This window comes from Myxine glutinosa, chromosome 1, assembly GCF_964187855.1.
Source record: "Myxine glutinosa chromosome 1, kmMyxGlut1.1, whole genome shotgun sequence".
NCBI lineage: Eukaryota > Metazoa > Chordata > Myxini > Myxiniformes > Myxinidae > Myxine > Myxine glutinosa.
In genome coordinates, this window is record NC_136261.1 from 278383879 (window position 1) to 278408895 (window position 25017).

At 39.3% G+C, this 25017-nt stretch overlaps 1 protein-coding gene across 4 annotated transcripts in view; it reads right to left on the minus strand.

Annotated features, from left to right (window-relative positions):
• LOC137437856 (adhesion G-protein coupled receptor G2) overlaps positions 1-25017 on the minus strand; it is a 126714-nt gene that overhangs the window by 89743 nt on the left and 11954 nt on the right. For all 4 annotated transcript variants that reach the window (XM_078766338.1, XM_078766333.1, XM_078766340.1 and 1 more), the window contains one exon: positions 683-1201. In XM_078766338.1, the coding sequence (XP_078622464.1) occupies positions 683-1201 (519 nt within the window). The remainder of the gene's footprint in view (positions 1-682; positions 1202-25017) is intronic.

Genomic DNA, 25017 nt, shown 5'->3' on the forward strand with positions numbered 1-25017 from the left:
ACAACATGGCGCCTATTGTTTAGTTGGCCAAACTCTCTCCATATACAGCTCTGCCTCTCCCACCCCCCTTCCCCCTTCCCATGCCTCCTCACCACAAGCCCTCTCCCTCCCACAGATCTCCCGATCTCCCTTTTCTCTACTGTTGTACTTGTGAGTTTTCCTCTCTCCCCCCATCTTGTCTCCTGCTCCCTTTAACTTATGTTTTGTGTGTCCGTTTGTTTTTCGTGTGATTAGTGTTTGGACATTAAGTTAGGAGCTCTTACACAAGCCTCGATGTTGTATACAAAAAAAAGAAAAAAAAAGAAAAAAGAAAAAAAAGAAGAATAATGATGCGCAAAAGATGGTGTAACCCTGGTGTTGGGCTAGCGGCGAGGGTGCCGGCTTAGGATCCTAGGATCCTGGGTTCGAATCCCGGTCGATCGCTGAATTAACGCCAGGGGGTTGACTCAGCCTGTCATCCTTCCGAGGTCGGCTAATTGAGTACCAGTTCACTGGTAATTCCCTGTTTGTCGTTAAAGGCGGCAAAAAGGGTTGGTGTCAGGAAGGGCATCCGGCCGTAAAACATTGCTTCAAAAAAGGGGACCAAAAAACAACAACAACCACGGTTCCCGAAAAAGGCCAACCCCCGCTTTGCGGGGGAAAATGGCCTCTAAAGGTGGTTAAAAGATGGGAAAAAAATTACCTCGTTTTTTTTTTTTTTTTTTTTTTTTATTCCCTGGAATGGATGCTTCTTCACTTGACTCCTCTTCTCTACAGTTTTCTGAATCTGCTTCGTTGTTACTCACACCATTTGTTTGTGCAGCTAAATGATTCATTTTGCCTTTTTCATCCATCCCTCCATTAACTAAATAACCAGATTTCAACTGCTTCAGTATGTCATGCCTGCAGCCAAACAAGTCTCCATTAAGTTGGATGCAGGCACCACTTCTGCCTGGGCCGCAGCACATATTGTGCTGGTTTGGATGGGCCTGACCGTTGTTTCCAAAGCTCTTGTTCACCAACTTCTTCATTTTGCACTGCAGGGTTGTACATGGTACCAGAGAAGTTGAGATGACAGAGGCAAGTGAACTGTTTTGTAAAACGTCAGATGATGTAATGTTGATTGTGATGTTGAGGAGAAGGTACAGGTGAAGGTTGCTTGAATTTGTGGAGACGTTTTGTATGGTTTCTGAATCATCACAATTGTAATTGTGACATGGATCTAATGGAAGAAGGGAAGGTGCATAAAAAAAAATCACAGCAAGTTATAAAAGCCACAATTTATTTAACAGCTATTGCAATCTTTGTACAATGGCTATTGCAATCATTCTACAACAGCTATTGCAATCATTCTACAACAGCTATTGCAATCATTCTACAACAGCTATTGCAATCATTCTACAACAGCTATTGCAATCATTCTACAACAGCTATTGCAATCATTCCACAACAGCTATTGCAATCATTCCATAACAGCTATTGCAATCATTCCACAACAGCTATTGCAATCATTCTACAACAGCTATTGCAATCATTCCACAACAGCTATTGCAATCATTCTACAACAGCTATTGCAATCATTCTACAACAGCTATTGCAATCATTCCACAACAGCTATTGCAATCATTCCACAACAGCTATTGCAATCATTCCACAACAGCTATTGCAATCATTCTACAACAGCTATTGCAATCATTCCACAACAGCTATTGCAATCATTCCACAACAGCTATTGCAATCATTCTACAACAGCTATTGCAATCATTCCACAACAGCTATTGCAATCATTCCACAACAGCTATTGCAATCATTCTACAACAGCTATGGCATTCATTCGACAACAGCTATTGCAATCATTCTACAACAGCTATTGCAATCATTCTACAACAGCTATTGCAATCATTCTACAACAGCTATTGCAATCATTCTACAACAGCTATTGCAATCATTCTACAACAGCTATTGCAATCATTCTACAACAGCTATTGCAATCATTCCACAACAGCTATTGCAATCATTCTACAACAGCTATTGCAATCATTCTACAACGGCTATTGCAATCATTCTACAACAGCTATTGCAATCATTCTACAACAGCTATTGCAATCATTCTACAACAGCTATTGCAATCATTCTACAACAGCTATTGCAATCATTCTACAACAGCTATTGCAATCATTCTACAACAGCTATTGCAATCATTCTACAACGGCTATTGCAATCATTCTACAACGGCTATTGCAATCATTCTACAACAACTATTGCAATCATTCTATAACAGCTATTGCAATCATTCTACAACAGCTATTGCAATCATTCTACAACAGCTATTGCAATCATTCTACAACAGCTATTGCAATCATTCTACAACAGCTATTGCAATCATTCTGCAACAGCTATTGCAATCATTCTACAACAGCTATTGCAATCATTCTACAACAGCTATTGCAATCATTCTGCAACAGCTATTGCAATCATTCTACAACAGCTATTGCAATCATTCTACAACAGCTATTGCAATCATTCCACAACAGCTATTGCAATCATTCTACAACAGCTATTGCAATCATTCTACAACAGCTATTGCAATCATTCTACAACAGCTATTGCAATCATTCCACAACAGCTATTGCAATCATTCCACAACAGCTATTGCAATCATTCTACAACAGCTATTGCAATCATTCTACAACAGCTATTGCAATCATTCTACAACAGCTATTGCAATCATTCTACAACAGCTATTGCAATCATTCTACAACAGCTATTGCAATCATTCTACAACGGCTATTGCAATCATTCCACAACGGCTATTGCAATCATTCTACAACGGCTATTGCAATCATTCTACAACGGCTATTGCAATCATTCTACAACGGCTATTGCAATCATTCTACAACGGCTATTGCAATCATTCTACAAGGGCTATTGCAATCATTCTACAACGGCTATTGCAATCATTGTACAACGGCTATTGTAATAATTGTACAACAGCTATTGCAATCATTCTACAACAGCTATTGCAATCATTGTACAACGGCTATTGCAATCATTCTACAACAGCTATTGCAATCATTCTACAACAGCTATTGCAATCATTCTACAACAGCTATTGCAATCATTCTACAACAGCTATTGAAATCATTCCACAACAGCTATTGCAATCATTCTACAACGGCTATTGCAATCATTCTACAACGGCTATTGCAATCATTCTACAACAGCTATTGCAATCATTCTACAACGGCTATTGCAATCATTCTACAACGGCTATTGCAATCATTGTACAACGGCTATTGCAATCATTCTACAACAGCTATTGCAATCATTCTACAACAGCTATTGCAATCATTCTACAACAGCTATTGCAATCATTCTACAACAGCTATTGCAATCATTCTACAACAGCTATTGCAATCATTCTACAACAGCTATTGCAATCATACTACAACAGCTATTGCAATAATTCTACAACAGCTATTGCAATCATTCTACAACAGCTATTGCAATCATTCTACAACAGCTATTGCAATCATTCCACAACAGCTATTGCAATCATTCTACAACAGCTATTGCAATCATTCTACAATAGCTATTGCAATCATTCTACAACAGCGATTGCAATCATTCCACAACAGCTATTGCAATCATTCCACAACAGCTATTGCAATGAATCATTCTACAACAGCTATTGCAATCATTCTACAACAGCTATTGCAATCATTCTACAACAGCTATTGCAATCATTCTACAACAGCTATTGCAATCATTCCACAACAGCTATTGCAATCATTCTACAACGGCTATTGCAATCATTCTACAACGGCTATTGCAATAATTCTACAACGGCTATTGCAATCATTCTACAAGGGCTATTGCAATCATTCTACAACAGCTATTGCAATCATTGTACAACGGCTATTGCAATCATTGTACAACAGCTATTGCAATCATTCTACAACGGCTATTGCAATCATTGTACAACGGCTATTGCAATCATTGTACAACGGCTATTGCAATCATTGTACAACGGCTATTGCAATCATTCCACAACGGCTATTGCAATCATTCTACAAGGGCTATTGCAATCATTCTACAACAGCTATTGCAATCATTGTACAACGGCGATTGCAATCATTGTACAACAGCTATTGCAATCATTCTACAACAGCTATTGCAATCATTCTACAACAGCTATTGCAATCATTCTACAACAGCTATTGCAATCATTCTACAACAGCTATTGCAATCATTCTACAACGGCTATTGAAATCATTCCACAACAGCTATTGCAATCATTCTACAACGGCTAATGCAATCATTCCACCGGCTATTGCAATCGTTCTACAACGGCTATTGCAATCATTCTACAACGGCTATTGCAATCGTTCTACAACTGCTATTGCAATCATTCTACAACGGCTATTGCAATCATTCTACAAGGGCTATTGCAATCATTCTACAACAGCTATTGCAATCATTGTACAACGGCTATTGTAATCATTGTACAACGGCTATTGCAATCATTCTACAACAGCTATTGCAATCATTGTACAACGGCTATTGCAATCATTCTACAACAGCTATTGCAATCATTCCACAACAGCTATTGCAATCATTCTACAACAGCTATTGCAATCATTCTACAACAGCTATTGCAATCATTCTACAACAGCTATTGCAATCATTCTACAACAGCTATTGTAATCATTCTACAACAGCTATTGCAATCATTCTACAACAGCTATTGCAATCATTCTACAACAGCTATTGCAATCATTCTACAACAGCTATTGCAATCATTCCACAACAGCTATTGCAATCATTCTACAACAGCTATTGCAATCATTCTACAACAGCTATTACAATCATTCTACAACAGCTATTGCAATCATTCCACAACAGCTATTGCAATCATTCTACAACAGCTATTGCAATCATTCTACAACAGCTATTGCAATCATTCTACAACAGCTATTGTAATCATTCTACAACAGCTATTGCAATCATTCTACAACAGCTATTGCAATCATTCTACAACAGCTATTGCAATCATTCTACAACAGCTATTGCAATCATTCTACAACTGCTATTGCAATCATTCCACAACAGCTATTGCAATCATTCTACAACAGCTATTGCAATCATTCTACAACAGCTATTGCAATCATTCTACAACAGCTATTGCAATCATTCCACAACAGCTATTGCAATCATTCCACAACAGCTATTGCAATAATTCTACAACAGCTATTGCAATCAATTCTACAACAGCTATTGCAATCATTCTACAACAGCTATTGCAATCATTCCACAACGGCTATTGCAATCATTCTACAACGGCTATTGCAATCATTCTACAACGGCTATTGCAATCATTCTACAAGGGCTATTGCAATCATTCTACAACAGCTATTGCAATCATTGTACAACGGCTATTGCAATCATTGTACAACAGCTATTGTAATCATTCTACAACAGCTATTGCAATCATTGTACAACGGCTATTGCAATCATTCTACAACAGCTATTGCAATCATTCTACAACAGCTATTGCAATCATTCTACAACAGCTATTGCAATCATTCTACAACAGCTATTGAAATCATTCCACAACAGCTATTGCAATCATTCTACAACGGCTATTGCAATCATTCTACAACGGCTATTGCAATCATTCTACAACAGCTATTGCAATCATTCTACAACAGCTATTGCAATCATTGTACAACGGCTATTGCAATCATTCTACAACAGCTATTACAATCATTCTACAACAGCTATTGCAATCATTCTACAACAGCTATTGCAATCATTCTACAACAGCTATTGAAATCATTCCACAACAGCTATTGCAATCATTCTACAACGGCTATTGCAATCATTCTACAACGGATATTGCAATCATTCTACAACAGCTATTGCAATCATTCCACAACAGCTATTGCAATCATTCTACAACGGCTATTGCAATCATTCTACAACAGCTATTGCAATCATTGTACAACAGCTATTGCAATCATTCTACAACGGCTATTGCAATCATTCTACAACAGCTATTGCAATCATTGTACAACGGCTATTGCAATCATTCTACAACAGCTATTGCAATCATTCTACAACAGCTATTGCAGTCATTCTACAACAGCTATTGCAATCATTCTACAACAGCTATTGCAATCATTCTACAACAGCTATTGCAATCATTGTACAACAGCTATTGCAATCATTCTACAACAGCTATTGCAATCATTCTACAACAGCTATTGCAATCATTCCACAACAGCTATTGCAATCATTCTACAACAGCTATTGCAATCATTCTACAACAGCTATTGCAATCATTCTACAACAGCTATTGCAATCATTCCACAACAGCTATTGCAATCATTCCACAACAGCTATTGCAATCATTCCACAACAGCTATTGCAATCATTCTACAACAGCTATTGCAATCATTCTACAACAGCTATTGCAATCATTCCACAACAGCTATTGCAATCATTCCACAACAGCTATTGCAATCATTCCACAACAGCTATTGCAATCATTCCACAACAGCTATTGCAATCATTCCACAACAGCTATTGCAATCATTCCACAACAGCTATTGCAATCATTCCACAACAGCTATTGCAATCATTCCACAACAGCTATTGCAATCATTCCACAACAGCTATTGCAATCATTCTACAACAGCTATTGCAATCATTCTACAACAGCTATTGCAATCATTCCACAACAGCTATTGCAATCATTCCACAACAGCTATTGCAATCATTCCACAACAGCTATTGCAATCATTCTACAACAGCTATTGCAATCATTCTATAACAGCTATTGCAATCATTCCACAACAGCTATTGCAATCATTCCACAACAGCTATTGCAATCATTCCACAACAGCTATTGCAATCATTCCACAACAGCTATTGCAATCATTCCACAACAGCTATTGCAATCATTCCACAACAGCTATTGCAATCATTCCACAACAGCTATTGCAATCATTCCACAACAGCTATTGCAATCATTCCACAACAGCTATTGCAATCATTCTACAGCAGCTATTGCAATCATTCTACAACAGCTATTGCAATCATTCTACAACAGCTATTGCAATCATTCCACAACAGCTATTGCAATCATTCCACAACAGCTATTGCAATCATTCTACAACAGCTATTGCAATCATTCCACAACAGCTATTGCAATCATTCCACAACAGCTATTGCAATCATTCCACAACAGCTATTGCAATCATTCCACAACAGCTATTGCAATCATTCCACAACAGCTATTGCAATCATTCCACAACAGCTATTGCAATCATTCTACAACAGCTATTGCAATCATTCCACAACAGCTATTGCAATCATTCTACAACAGCTATTGCAATCATTCTACAACAGCTATTGCAATCATTCTACAACAGCTATTGCAATCATTCCACAACAGCTATTGCAATCATTCCACAACAGCTATTGCAATCATTCCACAACAGCTATTGCAATCATTCTACAACAGCTATTGCAATCATTCTACAACGGCTATTGCAATCATTCTACAACAGCTATTGCAATCATTCCACAACAGCTATTGCAATCATTCTACAACAGCTATTGCAATCATTCTACAACAGCTATTGCAATCATTCTACAACAGCTATTGCAATCATTCTACAACAGCTATTGCAATCATTCTACAACAGCTATTGCAATCATTCCACAACAGCTATTGCAATCATTCTACAACAGCTATTGCAATCATTCTACAACAGCTATTGCAATCATTCTACAACAGCTATTGCAATCATTCCACAACAGCTATTGCAATCATTCTACAACAGCTATTGCAATCATTCTACAACAGCTATTGCAATCATTCTACAACAGCTATTGCAATCATTCCACAACAGCTATTGCAATCATTCCACAACAGCTATTGCAATCATTCTACAACAGCTATTGCAATCATTCTACAACAGCTATTGCAATCATTCTACAACAGCTATTGCAATCATTCTACAACAGCTATTGCAATCATTCCACAACAGCTATTGCAATCATTCCACAACAGCTATTGCAATCATTCCACAACAGCTATTGCAATCATTCCACAACAGCTATTGCAATCATTCCACAACAGCTATTGCAATCATTCTACAACAGCTATTGCAATCATTCTACAACAGCTATTGCAATCATTCCACAACAGCTATTGCAATCATTCTACAACAGCTATTGCAATCATTCTACAACAGCTATTGCAATCATTCTACAACAGCTATTGCAATCATTCTACAACAGCTATTGCAATCATTCTACAACAGCTATTGCAATCATTCTACAACAGCTATTGCAATCATTCCACAACAGCTATTGCAATCATTCTACAACAGCTATTGCAATCATTCTACAACAGCTATTGCAATCATTCTACAACAGCTATTGCAATCATTGTACAACGGCTATTGTAATCATTGTACAACGGCTATTGCAATCATTCTACAACAGCTATTGCAATCATTGTACAACGGCTATTGCAATCATTCTACAACAGCTATTGCAATCATTCCACAACAGCTATTGCAATCATTCTACAACAGCTATTGCAATCATTCTACAACAGCTATTGCAATCATTCTACAACAGCTATTGCAATCATTCTACAACAGCTATTGTAATCATTCTACAACAGCTATTGCAATCATTCTACAACAGCTATTGCAATCATTCTACAACAGCTATTGCAATCATTCTACAACAGCTATTGCAATCATTCCACAACAGCTATTGCAATCATTCTACAACAGCTATTGCAATCATTCTACAACAGCTATTACAATCATTCTACAACAGCTATTGCAATCATTCCACAACAGCTATTGCAATCATTCTACAACAGCTATTGCAATCATTCTACAACAGCTATTGCAATCATTCTACAACAGCTATTGTAATCATTCTACAACAGCTATTGCAATCATTCTACAACAGCTATTGCAATCATTCTACAACAGCTATTGCAATCATTCTACAACAGCTATTGCAATCATTCTACAACTGCTATTGCAATCATTCCACAACAGCTATTGCAATCATTCTACAACAGCTATTGCAATCATTCTACAACAGCTATTGCAATCATTCTACAACAGCTATTGCAATCATTCCACAACAGCTATTGCAATCATTCCACAACAGCTATTGCAATAATTCTACAACAGCTATTGCAATCAATTCTACAACAGCTATTGCAATCATTCTACAACAGCTATTGCAATCATTCCACAACGGCTATTGCAATCATTCTACAACGGCTATTGCAATCATTCTACAACGGCTATTGCAATCATTCTACAAGGGCTATTGCAATCATTCTACAACAGCTATTGCAATCATTGTACAACGGCTATTGCAATCATTGTACAACAGCTATTGTAATCATTCTACAACAGCTATTGCAATCATTGTACAACGGCTATTGCAATCATTCTACAACAGCTATTGCAATCATTCTACAACAGCTATTGCAATCATTCTACAACAGCTATTGCAATCATTCTACAACAGCTATTGAAATCATTCCACAACAGCTATTGCAATCATTCTACAACGGCTATTGCAATCATTCTACAACGGCTATTGCAATCATTCTACAACAGCTATTGCAATCATTCTACAACAGCTATTGCAATCATTGTACAACGGCTATTGCAATCATTCTACAACAGCTATTACAATCATTCTACAACAGCTATTGCAATCATTCTACAACAGCTATTGCAATCATTCTACAACAGCTATTGAAATCATTCCACAACAGCTATTGCAATCATTCTACAACGGCTATTGCAATCATTCTACAACGGATATTGCAATCATTCTACAACAGCTATTGCAATCATTCCACAACAGCTATTGCAATCATTCTACAACGGCTATTGCAATCATTCTACAACAGCTATTGCAATCATTGTACAACAGCTATTGCAATCATTCTACAACGGCTATTGCAATCATTCTACAACAGCTATTGCAATCATTGTACAACGGCTATTGCAATCATTCTACAACAGCTATTGCAATCATTCTACAACAGCTATTGCAGTCATTCTACAACAGCTATTGCAATCATTCTACAACAGCTATTGCAATCATTCTACAACAGCTATTGCAATCATTGTACAACAGCTATTGCAATCATTCTACAACAGCTATTGCAATCATTCTACAACAGCTATTGCAATCATTCCACAACAGCTATTGCAATCATTCTACAACAGCTATTGCAATCATTCTACAACAGCTATTGCAATCATTCTACAACAGCTATTGCAATCATTCCACAACAGCTATTGCAATCATTCCACAACAGCTATTGCAATCATTCCACAACAGCTATTGCAATCATTCTACAACAGCTATTGCAATCATTCTACAACAGCTATTGCAATCATTCCACAACAGCTATTGCAATCATTCCACAACAGCTATTGCAATCATTCCACAACAGCTATTGCAATCATTCCACAACAGCTATTGCAATCATTCCACAACAGCTATTGCAATCATTCCACAACAGCTATTGCAATCATTCCACAACAGCTATTGCAATCATTCCACAACAGCTATTGCAATCATTCCACAACAGCTATTGCAATCATTCTACAACAGCTATTGCAATCATTCTACAACAGCTATTGCAATCATTCCACAACAGCTATTGCAATCATTCCACAACAGCTATTGCAATCATTCCACAACAGCTATTGCAATCATTCTACAACAGCTATTGCAATCATTCTATAACAGCTATTGCAATCATTCCACAACAGCTATTGCAATCATTCCACAACAGCTATTGCAATCATTCCACAACAGCTATTGCAATCATTCCACAACAGCTATTGCAATCATTCCACAACAGCTATTGCAATCATTCCACAACAGCTATTGCAATCATTCCACAACAGCTATTGCAATCATTCCTCAACAGCTATTGCAATCATTCCACAACAGCTATTGCAATCATTCTACAGCAGCTATTGCAATCATTCTACAACAGCTATTGCAATCATTCTACAACAGCTATTGCAATCATTCCACAACAGCTATTGCAATCATTCCACAACAGCTATTGCAATCATTCTACAACAGCTATTGCAATCATTCCACAACAGCTATTGCAATCATTCCACAACAGCTATTGCAATCATTCCACAAAGCTATTGCAATCATTCCACAACAGCTATTGCAATCATTCCACAACAGCTATTGCAATCATTCCACAACAGCTATTGCAATCATTCTACAACAGCTATTGCAATCATTCCACAACAGCTATTGCAATCATTCTACAACAGCTATTGCAATCATTCTACAACAGCTATTGCAATCATTCTACAACAGCTATTGCAATCATTCCACAACAGCTATTGCAATCATTCCACAACAGCTATTGCAATCATTCCACAACAGCTATTGCAATCATTCTACAACAGCTATTGCAATCATTCTACAACGGCTATTGCAATCATTCTACAACAGCTATTGCAATCATTCCACAACAGCTATTGCAATCATTCTACAACAGCTATTGCAATCATTCTACAACAGCTATTGCAATCATTCTACAACAGCTATTGCAATCATTCTACAACAGCTATTGCAATCATTCTACAACAGCTATTGCAATCATTCCACAACAGCTATTGCAATCATTCTACAACAGCTATTGCAATCATTCTACAACAGCTATTGCAATCATTCTACAACAGCTATTGCAATCATTCCACAACAGCTATTGCAATCATTCTACAACAGCTATTGCAATCATTCTACAACAGCTATTGCAATCATTCTACAACAGCTATAGCAATCATTCCACAACAGCTATTGCAATCATTCCACAACAGCTATTGCAATCATTCTACAACAGCTATTGCAATCATTCTACAACAGCTATTGCAATCATTCTACAACAGCTATTGCAATCATTCTACAACAGCTATTGCAATCATTCCACAACAGCTATTGCAATCATTCCACAACAGCTATTGCAATCATTCCACAACAGCTATTGCAATCATTCCACAACAGCTATTGCAATCATTCCACAACAGCTATTGCAATCATTCTACAACAGCTATTGCAATCATTCTACAACAGCTATTGCAATCATTCCACAACAGCTATTGCAATCATTCTACAACAGCTATTGCAATCATTCTACAACAGCTATTGCAATCATTCTACAACAGCTATTGCAATCATTCTACAACAGCTATTGCAATCATTCTACAACAGCTATTGCAATCATTCTACAACAGCTATTGCAATCATTCCACAACAGCTATTGCAATCATTCTACAACAGCTATTGCAATCATTCTACAACAGCTATTGCAATCATTCTACAACAGCTATTGCAATCATTGTACAACGGCTATTGTAATCATTGTACAACGGCTATTGCAATCATTCTACAACAGCTATTGCAATCATTGTACAACGGCTATTGCAATCATTCTACAACAGCTATTGCAATCATTCCACAACAGCTATTGCAATCATTCTACAACAGCTATTGCAATCATTCTACAACAGCTATTGCAATCATTCTACAACAGCTATTGCAATCATTCTACAACAGCTATTGTAATCATTCTACAACAGCTATTGCAATCATTCTACAACAGCTATTGCAATCATTCTACAACAGCTATTGCAATCATTCTACAACAGCTATTGCAATCATTCCACAACAGCTATTGCAATCATTCTACAACAGCTATTGCAATCATTCTACAACAGCTATTACAATCATTCTACAACAGCTATTGCAATCATTCCACAACAGCTATTGCAATCATTCTACAACAGCTATTGCAATCATTCTACAACAGCTATTGCAATCATTCTACAACAGCTATTGTAATCATTCTACAACAGCTATTGCAATCATTCTACAACAGCTATTGCAATCATTCTACAACAGCTATTGCAATCATTCTACAACAGCTATTGCAATCATTCTACAACTGCTATTGCAATCATTCCACAACAGCTATTGCAATCATTCTACAACAGCTATTGCAATCATTCTACAACAGCTATTGCAATCATTCTACAACAGCTATTGCAATCATTCCACAACAGCTATTGCAATCATTCCACAACAGCTATTGCAATAATTCTACAACAGCTATTGCAATCAATTCTACAACAGCTATTGCAATCATTCTACAACAGCTATTGCAATCATTGTACAACGGCTATTGCAATCATTCTACAACAGCTATTGCAATCATTCTACAACAGCTATTGCAATCATTCTACAACAGCTATTGCAATCATTCTACAACAGCTATTGAAATCATTCCACAACAGCTATTGCAATAATTCTACAACAGCTATTGCAATCAATTCTACAACAGCTATTGCAATCATTCTACAACGGCTATTGCAATCATTCTACAACGGCTATTGCAATCATTCTACAAGGGCTATTGCAATCATTCTACAACAGCTATTGCAATCATTGTACAACGGCTATTGCAATCATTGTACAACAGCTATTGTAATCATTCTACAACAGCTATTGCAATCATTGTACAACGGCTATTGCAATCATTCTACAACAGCTATTGCAATCATTCTACAACAGCTATTGCAATCATTCTACAACAGCTATTGCAATCATTCTACAACAGCTATTGAAATCATTCCACAACAGCTATTGCAATCATTCTACAACGGCTATTGCAATCATTCTACAACGGCTATTGCAATCATTCTACAACAGCTATTGCAATCATTCTACAACAGCTATTGCAATCATTGTACAACGGCTATTGCAATCATTCTACAACAGCTATTACAATCATTCTACAACAGCTATTGCAATCATTCTACAACAGCTATTGCAATCATTCTACAACAGCTATTGAAATCATTCCACAACAGCTATTGCAATCATTCTACAACGGCTATTGCAATCATTCTACAACGGATATTGCAATCATTCTACAACAGCTATTGCAATCATTCCACAACAGCTATTGCAATCATTCTACAACGGCTATTGCAATCATTCTACAACAGCTATTGCAATCATTGTACAACAGCTATTGCAATCATTCTACAACGGCTATTGCAATCATTCTACAACAGCTATTGCAATCATTGTACAACGGCTATTGCAATCATTCTACAACAGCTATTGCAATCATTCTACAACAGCTATTGCAGTCATTCTACAACAGCTATTGCAATCATTCTACAACAGCTATTGCAATCATTCTACAACAGCTATTGCAATCATTGTACAACAGCTATTGCAATCATTCTACAACAGCTATTGCAATCATTCTACAACAGCTATTGCAATCATTCCACAACAGCTATTGCAATCATTCTACAACAGCTATTGCAATCATTCTACAACAGCTATTGCAATCATTCTACAACAGCTATTGCAATCATTCCACAACAGCTATTGCAATCATTCCACAACAGCTATTGCAATCATTCCACAACAGCTATTGCAATCATTCTACAACAGCTATTGCAATCATTCTACAACAGCTATTGCAATCATTCCACAACAGCTATTGCAATCATTCCACAACAGCTATTGCAATCATTCCACAACAGCTATTGCAATCATTCCACAACAGCTATTGCAATCATTCCACAACAGCTATTGCAATCATTCCACAACAGCTATTGCAATCATTCCACAACAGCTATTGCAATCATTCCACAACAGCTATTGCAATCATTCCACAACAGCTATTGCAATCATTCTACAACAGCTATTGCAATCATTCTACAACAGCTATTGCAATCATTCCACAACAGCTATTGCAATCATTCCACAACAGCTATTGCAATCATTCCACAACAGCTATTGCAATCATTCTACAACAGCTATTGCAATCATTCTATAACAGCTATTGCAATCATTCCACAACAGCTATTGCAATCATTCCACAACAGCTATTGCAATCATTCCACAACAGCTATTGCAATCATTCCACAACAGCTATTGCAATCATTCCACAACAGCTATTGCAATCATTCCACAACAGCTATTGCAATCATTCCACAACAGCTATTGCAATCATTCCACAACAGCTATTGCAATCATTCCACAACAGCTATTGCAATCATTCTACAGCAGCTATTGCAATCATTCTACAACAGCTATTGCAATCATTCTACAACAGCTATTGCAATCATTCCACAACAGCTATTGCAATCATTCCACAACAGCTATTGCAATCATTCTACAACAGCTATTGCAATCATTCCACAACAGCTATTGCAATCATTCCACAACAGCTATTGCAATCATTCCACAACAGCTATTGCAATCATTCCACAACAGCTATTGCAATCATTCCACAACAGCTATTGCAATCATTCCACAACAGCTATTGCAATCATTCTACAACAGCTATTGCAATCATTCCACAACAGCTATTGCAATCATTCTACAACAGCTATTGCAATCATTCTACAACAGCTATTGCAATCATTCTACAACAGCTATTGCAATCATTCCACAACAGCTATTGCAATCATTCCACAACAGCTATTGCAATCATTCCACAACAGCTATTGCAATCATTCTACAACAGCTATTGCAATCATTCTACAACGGCTATTGCAATCATTCTACAACAGCTATTGCAATCATTCCACAACAGCTATTGCAATCATTCTACAACAGCTATTGCAATCATTCTACAACAGCTATTGCAATCATTCTACAACAGCTATTGCAATCATTCTACAACAGCTATTGCAATCATTCTACAACAGCTATTGCAATCATTCCACAACAGCTATTGCAATCATTCTACAACAGCTATTGCAATCATTCTACAACAGCTATTGCAATCATTCTACAACAGCTATTGCAATCATTCCACAACAGCTATTGCAATCATTCTACAACAGCTATTGCAATCATTCTACAACAGCTATTGCAATCATTCTACAACAGCTATTGCAATCATTCCACAACAGCTATTGCAATCATTCCACAACAGCTATTGCAATCATTCTACAACAGCTATTGCAATCATTCTACAACAGCTATTGCAATCATTCTACAACAGCTATTGCAATCATTCTACAACAGCTATTGCAATCATTCCACAACAGCTATTGCAATCATTCCACAACAGCTATTGCAATCATTCCACAACAGCTATTGCAATCATTCCACAACAGCTATTGCAATCATTCCACAACAGCTATTGCAATCATTCTACAACAGCTATTGCAATCATTCTACAACAGCTATTGCAATCATTCCACAACAGCTATTGCAATCATTCTACAACAGCTATTGCAACGACAGTGATTGCAATTATGCGACTACTAATACTCCTTCCACTACTATTTCCCATGCCTCGAATTATTCCCACCTTCTCCTGGGAACTTTTGTAGCCCAAGGTTTTTTTCTTTTCTTTTTTACTGCCTGACCTAACCAGATGACAGGAGTTTGTAATTTGGCTCGGATGCTGACAATAACTCACCTAATCTTCATGAAGGATACCGTGAGATATTTAACATGCACCAACTAATGCCGGCAGACGAGGCGCCCAGTTTAACATCCATCCGAGGGACGGCACACACATTGATGTCTCACACTATGTGCAAAACACAAAGATGACAGTTTTAGAGTTGGGCTGAGATTCAAACCCACAATAAACAGCTCAGAGGTAAGTTTACCTCCTTTTAGGCTGTCCAACCAGTTCTTATTACTCTACAACAAATTGTGGTGTCGGCCAGGGGGAAAATTGGCCTAAGTCTTTCTCGAACCGGCTGGCCCAGTCTGACATTCGACTAAGTCGGTTAGAATATGGATTTGGAATTTGTTCAGGGTGCCAACGATAGCTGGCCTACTTTTCATGAAGGACACTGTGGGATCTTTAATGTCCACCAACTAATGCAGGAAAAACAGTAAAGTCCAAGGAAATTTTTGTCACATATGCCATTTGGTCCATCATATTTGTGCCATATCTACATACACAGGTTAATCAACATATTGGTTTACTTCTATGCTATGTGCTAACTAACATCCACATCCTTTGTTATTTACAAGTTTACTTGCATGTAAAAATAACAATAAAACTAGAATGGCACTCGGTAGAGAGCATACCTCTGCAGGCTGAACAGTTTACGTCTTGTATCCCACTGATAGGCCGGATCTGGATTCGGACCTGAACCAAAAGCTAATCAGCTCGTTCATGTCACTTACTCAACTCATCCACCTTGTTTTGTCGAAAGTCATCCACAACTTCTTCAAATATCATGCTATATATCGTTTCGGGCCCTTTCACTCAATGGTGAAGAATAACTTGCAAATTTTAAAAATTATCGCATCCGGATCCTGATTCTGATCTTCACCAAAATCGAATCATTTCGTCCTTGTCACTTTTCCAACCTCTCCACCAAATTTTGGCCGAATCTGTTCACAACTTTTTGAGATATGCTGTTCAAAACAAAACAAAACAGACAGACAGACAAACAACAGAAAGACAGTATTTAAAGCACAACCTCCATCCACCTTTGGTGGCGGAGGTAATAATTGTATTTATATAACGTCTTATGCCTGTGGATACAAGGCACAGACACACAGACACACACACACACACACACACACACGGGAGTGGGTCACAAACACACACACACACACACGGGGGAGTGGGTCACACACACACACATACACACACACACACACGGGGGAGTGGGTCACACACACACACACAGAAAGAGACAGAGAAAGAGCGAGAGTCTTTAGGCACATTTAAAGAGATTCAACTCTCGTTATTTTCATATTTCTCATTGAAATGTAAGTTTGTCCAAACCCTAGAGGCAATTAATTGAAAGGTACTATATATATAGCCCGCTTTTTTGTTGAATTTATGTTCAACAAGGGATATGAGCTGCTGCAGAACAAATTGAGTAAGGTGTTCTCTGCTGCTAAAACATGTGAGACGTATACTGAAAGAGAACATGAGACCATTTAGGTTGTTGAAAGCTCAGGTGAGCGCACTTGTTCTGCGCTATCTGTAATCGATATACAAATTCTGCTTTGTGATTCCAGCAAGTAAATAACTACCATAGTCTAACCTGGAGAGCACAAGTGCATGAACAACATTACGAGAAGTATCGCTATTGTTGAAGCCGTTGGATGATACCCAGCGCTGGGTATGATTCCAACGATCAACATTAAAGGGGTCATGAAGAGCAGCCATTTGGATGTCCCCACCAGGGTCTCAGGCTATTTTTTGCCTATTATGGTCTCAGTTACCTGCTACCTGGAGGTGTCCGAGATGACCGGCATGCGTGCAATCAGTGTCCAATCAGAATCTCGAGCGGTAACCATGACCACATTCATGTGCAAATGTGTATTGGAAATAACAATCAGAGAGGGAAATACAAAGATAAGCAATAATCATTTGCAACTATCTAAACTACACACCCCAGGTGTGAACCCTAAAGGCTTTCAGGCATTCAAAACTTGAGGTTGTGTCTGACAGGATGCAGCTAAACCCAGGCAAAAAGGTTTTGTGTGGGCAGTTTGGGCAGGCTGTCTCTCCATGATCCAAGCACCGCAGCCTGGGACAAGACATAGCACGAGGCGAGTCCGAAAACTGCCGCGGGAAGGAGAGTGGTTCGGTCGCTTGTGGGGGGCTGGCTCCACCAACTTTTGGATGCTCGCACAGCACGTCTCTGTCAAAGCCCAGTCGAGACAGACTCAAAGTTCCAGCCGTTCCCCCTTTCTATCTCCTCGCCCCTCCCCCCACCTCTTGACGTTATGGGACCCACAAGTACCACCATCATTGGCCACACAGGCGTCACTCAAGCAGAGGCCAGGCCTCTGTGGCGCACCCCAAAGCTCCACTGCAGCCGATTTGCACCTAACCTGGTGCTTTGCATGGCCCACTAGGCCTTGTTCCCTTTTAGAAAAACTATAGGACAGATTACAAAGAATAGACCTTTAAAAGAAGGGGTGAAGGGATAAAGTAATCTTAGATATGTACACGGGGTGAATGTGGACGGCAGCTGCTATATACATTTCAATGACGCATGTTCGATATCACAATTAAATCACCTCAAACTTAGTCGGAACACATACAAATAAATAAATTAGAGTTATACTACACAGTAAAAACCCACCAGGAGCCATTTCCACAACATCATTTCATGTACTTCCTGATGCGATTCAATTATAAATCTTGCCAATTAAGAGAGGTACACAACTATGTGACCTGATCAGACATCGTCATGTGATGATTAAACATCACTTCTAAATTACAGATTGTAGGAGAATGAAGGATTGTCAAAGCTGAACGTATAATTACAAAGCTGTTTATAGTGGTTTGCTGAAGAACCAATGACGAAATCGGTTTTACTATAATTCAGCTTCAGTGACTACATATCAGCCATGTCTGTATAATGTCATCAAGGCATTTTAGAGAGACAAAAGTGAGCACAAGCAGCGTCACTGGGTCTGGTCAGGTCAAAAATTGCATATACAATTGTGGCCAAAAATATTGGCACTCTTGCAGTTTTTCCAAATAATGCATCATTTCTTCCAGAAAATCGTTGATATTAAAATATATTTTGGTATCCACATATGTATTTCTTTGGTTTGCAGTGGAACAAAACAAAAAAAGTTGAAAAATCACGAAATCTAAGCTTATTCAACACAGAAATCATACAATGGCGTTATTCGTCGACATATTATTGGCACCTTTTCGAAGTTGTTAGAAATAATTCGATTTCAAGCAGGTGATTCTCCTTTACTTTGGAAATGAACTCACCTGTGGTGAGTTGCAGGTGCTTGCAATATAAAAATAACTCATTCAACCAGAAAAGGAGTCTTTCTGCTGTTTTGTGTCACTGTGTGTACAGAAATGAGCATGGAGAAAAGAAAGAAAACCAGAGCATTGTCTGAGGAGGCCGACACAAGATTGTAGCGAAGCATGGACAATCTCAAGGCTACAAGTCCATCTCCAGAGACCTTGATGTTCCTGTGTCCACCGTACGCAATGTTATCAGGAAGTTTAAGGCCCATGGCACTTAGCCAACCTCCCTGGATGTGGCCGCAAGAGAAAACTTGATCTAAGATTGCAGCGAAGGATTGTTCAGATGGTGGAGAAAGCACCTCAATCAACTACCAAACAGATTCAAGCTGTCCTTCAGACACAAGGTACGACAGTTTTTTTTTTTTCGTTTTTTTGTATACAAGATCGAGGCTCGTGAAAGAGCGAACATTAATCACACAGAAAGACAAACAGACACATAAAACAAATAACATCGGGAGCGGTAGACAAGATGGGGAGAGAGGGGGAAGGACACAAACACAACATTTAAGAGCAGGGACCGAGAGACATGGAGACATCGAGAGAACTGTGGGAGGGAGAGGTCTTTGGGAGGGAGGCATGGGAAGGGGGGGGGGGGGGTGGGAGAGGTATAAAACATATGGACACTGCCAGGACTTCCAGGAAAGAAGTTGGAATTTCAAACAAGGTGGATCTGGGGTGAATTAGTGGGGGTAGAAAAGATCAAGGTTTTGGATGGGGGAAGATAAGAGATGGTGGTGAACAGCTGTTTTAAAGACCTGGAGGGAGGAGTGTGATTGAAGTGAGTGTGGGAGTTTGTTCCAGAGGCGGGAGAAAAGAGGAATGAACTTGCATCATCCATCGCCAACTCAATGAAAGGGCGTTCTATGGTAGGAAACCCAGAAGGACCCCACTGCTGAGAAAGCCCGACTGGAGTTTTCCAAAACACACCTGAACAAGCCAAAATCCTTCTGGGAGAATGTCCTGTGGACAGATGAGACAAACATAGAGCTTTTTTGTAAAGCACATAATCTCTATGTTTACAGAAAACAAACTGAAGCCTTCAAAGAAAAGAACACCTTCCCTTCAGTCAAACATGGAGGAGGTTCAATGATGTTTTGGGGTTGCTGTACTGCCTCTGGCACTGGGTACCTTGAATGTGTGCATGGCATCATTAAATCAGGAGATTCCCAAAGCATTTTGGAGCACAATGTTCAACCTAGTATCAGAAAGCTGGGTCTTCGTCGAAGGTCATGGGTCCTGCAGCAGGGCAATGACCCCAAACACACTTCAAAAAGCACCCAGGAATGGTTCAAGACAAAACGCTGGACTGTTCTGAAGTGGCCAGCAACGAGTCCCGATCTAAATCCCATTGAACACCTATGGGGAGATCTGAAAACAGCAGTTGGGAGAAGGCACCCTTCAAATCTGGAAGCTACCCGCTGATTGATAGAGGGAAGGCCGAGGAGGAAGCAGAGCACCGATTGGCAAGGACCACTGATGACGTCAGAGGCGAGCAAGAAGCGGCGCGCTGATTGGTGGAGAAGCGCTGATGACGTCACGACCCAACGTTAAAAGAACTCTCGGACCGACATTTTCTCTCTGACCCTCTGCTCTTGCCCTCTCTTGCCTTCTCTCTCGCTTGCCCCTCACACCTTCCTCTGCCATCGACTCTATCTCTTGGTTCCGGACTCTGGGGGAAAACGGGCTCCAGGAAGCACTTGGACCGACCGTGTTTGGAGACGCCACCAGGAACTGCGGTTCTCTGTGCAAAGGATGGGTGGACGAAGCCAGGCACAGCTGGAGGAGCGCCCTGCACGCGGCCTGTTCGCCTCATGCGGGAGGCCTTCATCGAGGCCTAGTGAGGCCTGTTTCGCACCAACACGCGCACTTTGCGCGCAACGACGCCAGCGCCCTGGACAATTTTGACGACCTTGAGGAGACCTCACCAGTGATCGGAGCTAAGTTACACACCATACAATTCTTTTCAGTTATCCTTTCCCTTCGTCTGTGTTCAAGTCAGGTGTGGGGGACATCCCATTTAGGAACATTATTTATTATCACGCATTTTATTTTATATTACCTACATTCCGTTTAATAAACCCCTTCGTTATTTTTTGTACATTTTAAGTCCGGTCTTTGTTTGAGTTTATTTTCCGCAGGTTTGAGGACTGCGGCGGGACCACAGGTAAGCTCTTCAGCTTCCTCTTCTTCTTTCTTCCTCCCGAGCATTATATAGTAAAATCCGCATTTGATCATCGCCTTCGGAGTTAAAAGCTTGCTATTGGCCATCCGTGACTCTCGTGGTGTTAACTGGGAGGGAATCACACGGCATATATATATATATATATATATATATATATATATATATATATATATATATATATATATATATATATATATATATATATATCCATACATACATACATATATATATATATATATATATATATATATATATATATCCATACATACATACATATATATATATATATATATATATATATATATATATATATATATATATATATATATATATATATATAGTTAAGGATGAATAAATTTGACATGACTGAATGTAATAATATTGGTTTTAGAGTCAATAACTACACTTAGATTTGTTTTTTTGAAATGCCTAAGGTTCATGGAATAGTTCAGAAATAAGGCAGTCACTCGCTGAAGTAACGTGAGTCGGAGCATAACTGTGCTACAAAGAGGTTTGGAGACACAGTTAAAGTACTTCCATCCAATCTGCTGTCTTATCAAATGAGGTCTCTAAAATCACCGTATTGAGTTTCAGCTGTAAATTAATTATAAAAAAAATTCCACACTTCCAATTCTGATACACATTTCCATGACAAGAAAACGTACTGTTGTAAATTTTGGAGTACTGATATATAGATTAAGGTAGATCTGTATAGGTAGTGTGCTCCGATTATCGTGATAGGGAACCCCACATGTAATAAGTTTGTTCAGGCGGTTTGTTCACGTAAGTGTATCTTTGTGATCATACAAGGATGACCCTTGTTAGTTATCATAGGGATTATGCTAATTCCCCTGTCCGTAGAACACAATGCATGGTGTTGGCTTAGCGGTTAGGGTGCTGGCTTGGGATCCTAGGATCCTGGGTTCGAATCCCGGTCAATCGCTGAATTAATGCCAGGGGGGTTGACTCAGCCTGTCATCCTTCCGAGGTCGGCAAATTGAGTACCAGTACACTGGTAATTCCCTGTGTGTCGCAAGAGGCGACTAACAGGGTTGGCGGCAGGAAGGGCATCCGGCCATAAAACATTGCTTCAAAAAGGGGACTACGGTGCCCAAAAAAGGCCAACCCCTGCTCTGCAGGGAAAAATGGCCTCTAAAGGTGGTTCCCTGTCCGTAGAACCTGGTAATCATCCCATTGTCCTTTATGGCACCACACTTCAGACATTTTACAATAGAATGGCCCTAGTACACTAATTAAATATCCCCCCCCACAATAAAACCACCCAACAAGTCAGTTCGAAATCACCGGCTACATCACCAACTTGTATGGCAACATCGAGCAAGCAGGCAGAAGACACGCCCAGAGGGGCAGCGATTGGATGAGACACCACCAATAGGAAGACACGAGGTAGGACGAAGCCAGCCTATTTGTCGAGGGAGGAGCGAGGAGAAGCGACGCGCTGATTGGCCAAGGACCGATGGCATGAAGGAGAAGCGACGCGGCCATTGGTGGAGCGCTGGGCCGGTGCTGTTGGTCTGCGAGGATTGGACCGTGGTGCCGTAGACGTCAGACGACTGATTAAAAGGAATTTGGTGAGCGTCATTTTGGCCTTCTCTCTCTGCCTTGGATCTCTTGCCCTGGCGCTTTCCTCTTGCTCTCTCTGCCGCGGAGACTCTTGCCTTGTGCGTCTTTTTCATCGTGCCCTTGGTATCGACATTGGCGAGCGACGGTGTACGGGATGTGACCTGTGGTCAGAACGAAGGGGAGCTGCGGATCGTTCGCTCACTCACGCGACCTGCCTGGAGGGGGCGTGGATGTGCCGTGAGCACACAAGGGAACGGAGGCCTGGTTCCCACCAACGACGGTGCGGTTCCTGCCAACGGGCCTGAGACGGGTCTTAGTCAGGTTCACTATGTTTTTTCGTTCAAAATTTTGGTAGATTAGCAAAACTATACATTTTTGGAATATTCAGAGCATGAGGAATCCAAAAATTAATGTTTACATTTGCGTAGACACCTTTGCGAAAATGACACTCAGGACAGTGATGAAGATCTGTAAAAGCATATTCCTGAATGGTATAGACCTCGTAGATCCTGTGTATAGGACTTATAGTTCAATCTGATACTACCTATAACTTCCTATAACAACCTATAACTTCAAAGGACTTGCAATATCATGTATTATGTAATACAGTTATATCACAAATATAAAGACAATGGTTTTCAATTATCTTTGTTTGTTGCTTTTATATAATCCTGAGCACTATTTTGAGGCCTTTATTGGATTCCTTGACCCAGAAAACATAGGATTAGCATATTTAATTAAGTCTCTAGGTTGACTAGAAGCCGAGATCGCGCAAAATATGTATTTTATGGCGGCCATTTTCAAAATCCAAAATGGCGGCCATGCAGGTGTCTGTGCAAATGCCAACATTGATTTTCAGATTCTCCATGCTCTGACGATTCCAAAAATGTACAGGTTTGCTAATCCCAAAATTTTGAAAGAAATTATATTTGTTAACATAGTGAACCTGACTATCTTCATCACTGTCCTGAGTGTCATTTTCGCAAAGGTGTCTACGCAAATGTAAACATTAATTTTTGGATTCCTCATGCTCTGAATATTCCAAAAATGTATAGTTTTGCTAATCTACCAAAATTTTGAACGAAATTATATTTGTTAACATAGTGAACCTGACTATCTTGGCGAGATACATCATTCGATTGAGCTAAGCCCACACATAAAACAACACATTTATTTATTTATTCATTTCTCTTCTCTCCCGTATGTGTTTAAGTCTGGTGTGGGAGCGCTCCATTTAGGAACTTATTTTGCCGTCGCGTTTCTTGTTCTCGGGTTCCGTGTAATAAACCTTTGTATTATTTTTCCCTGTACATTCTAAACCGGGTTTTCCTGTGAGTTATTTTTGCAGGTTTGAAGACTGCTCGGCGGATCGCTC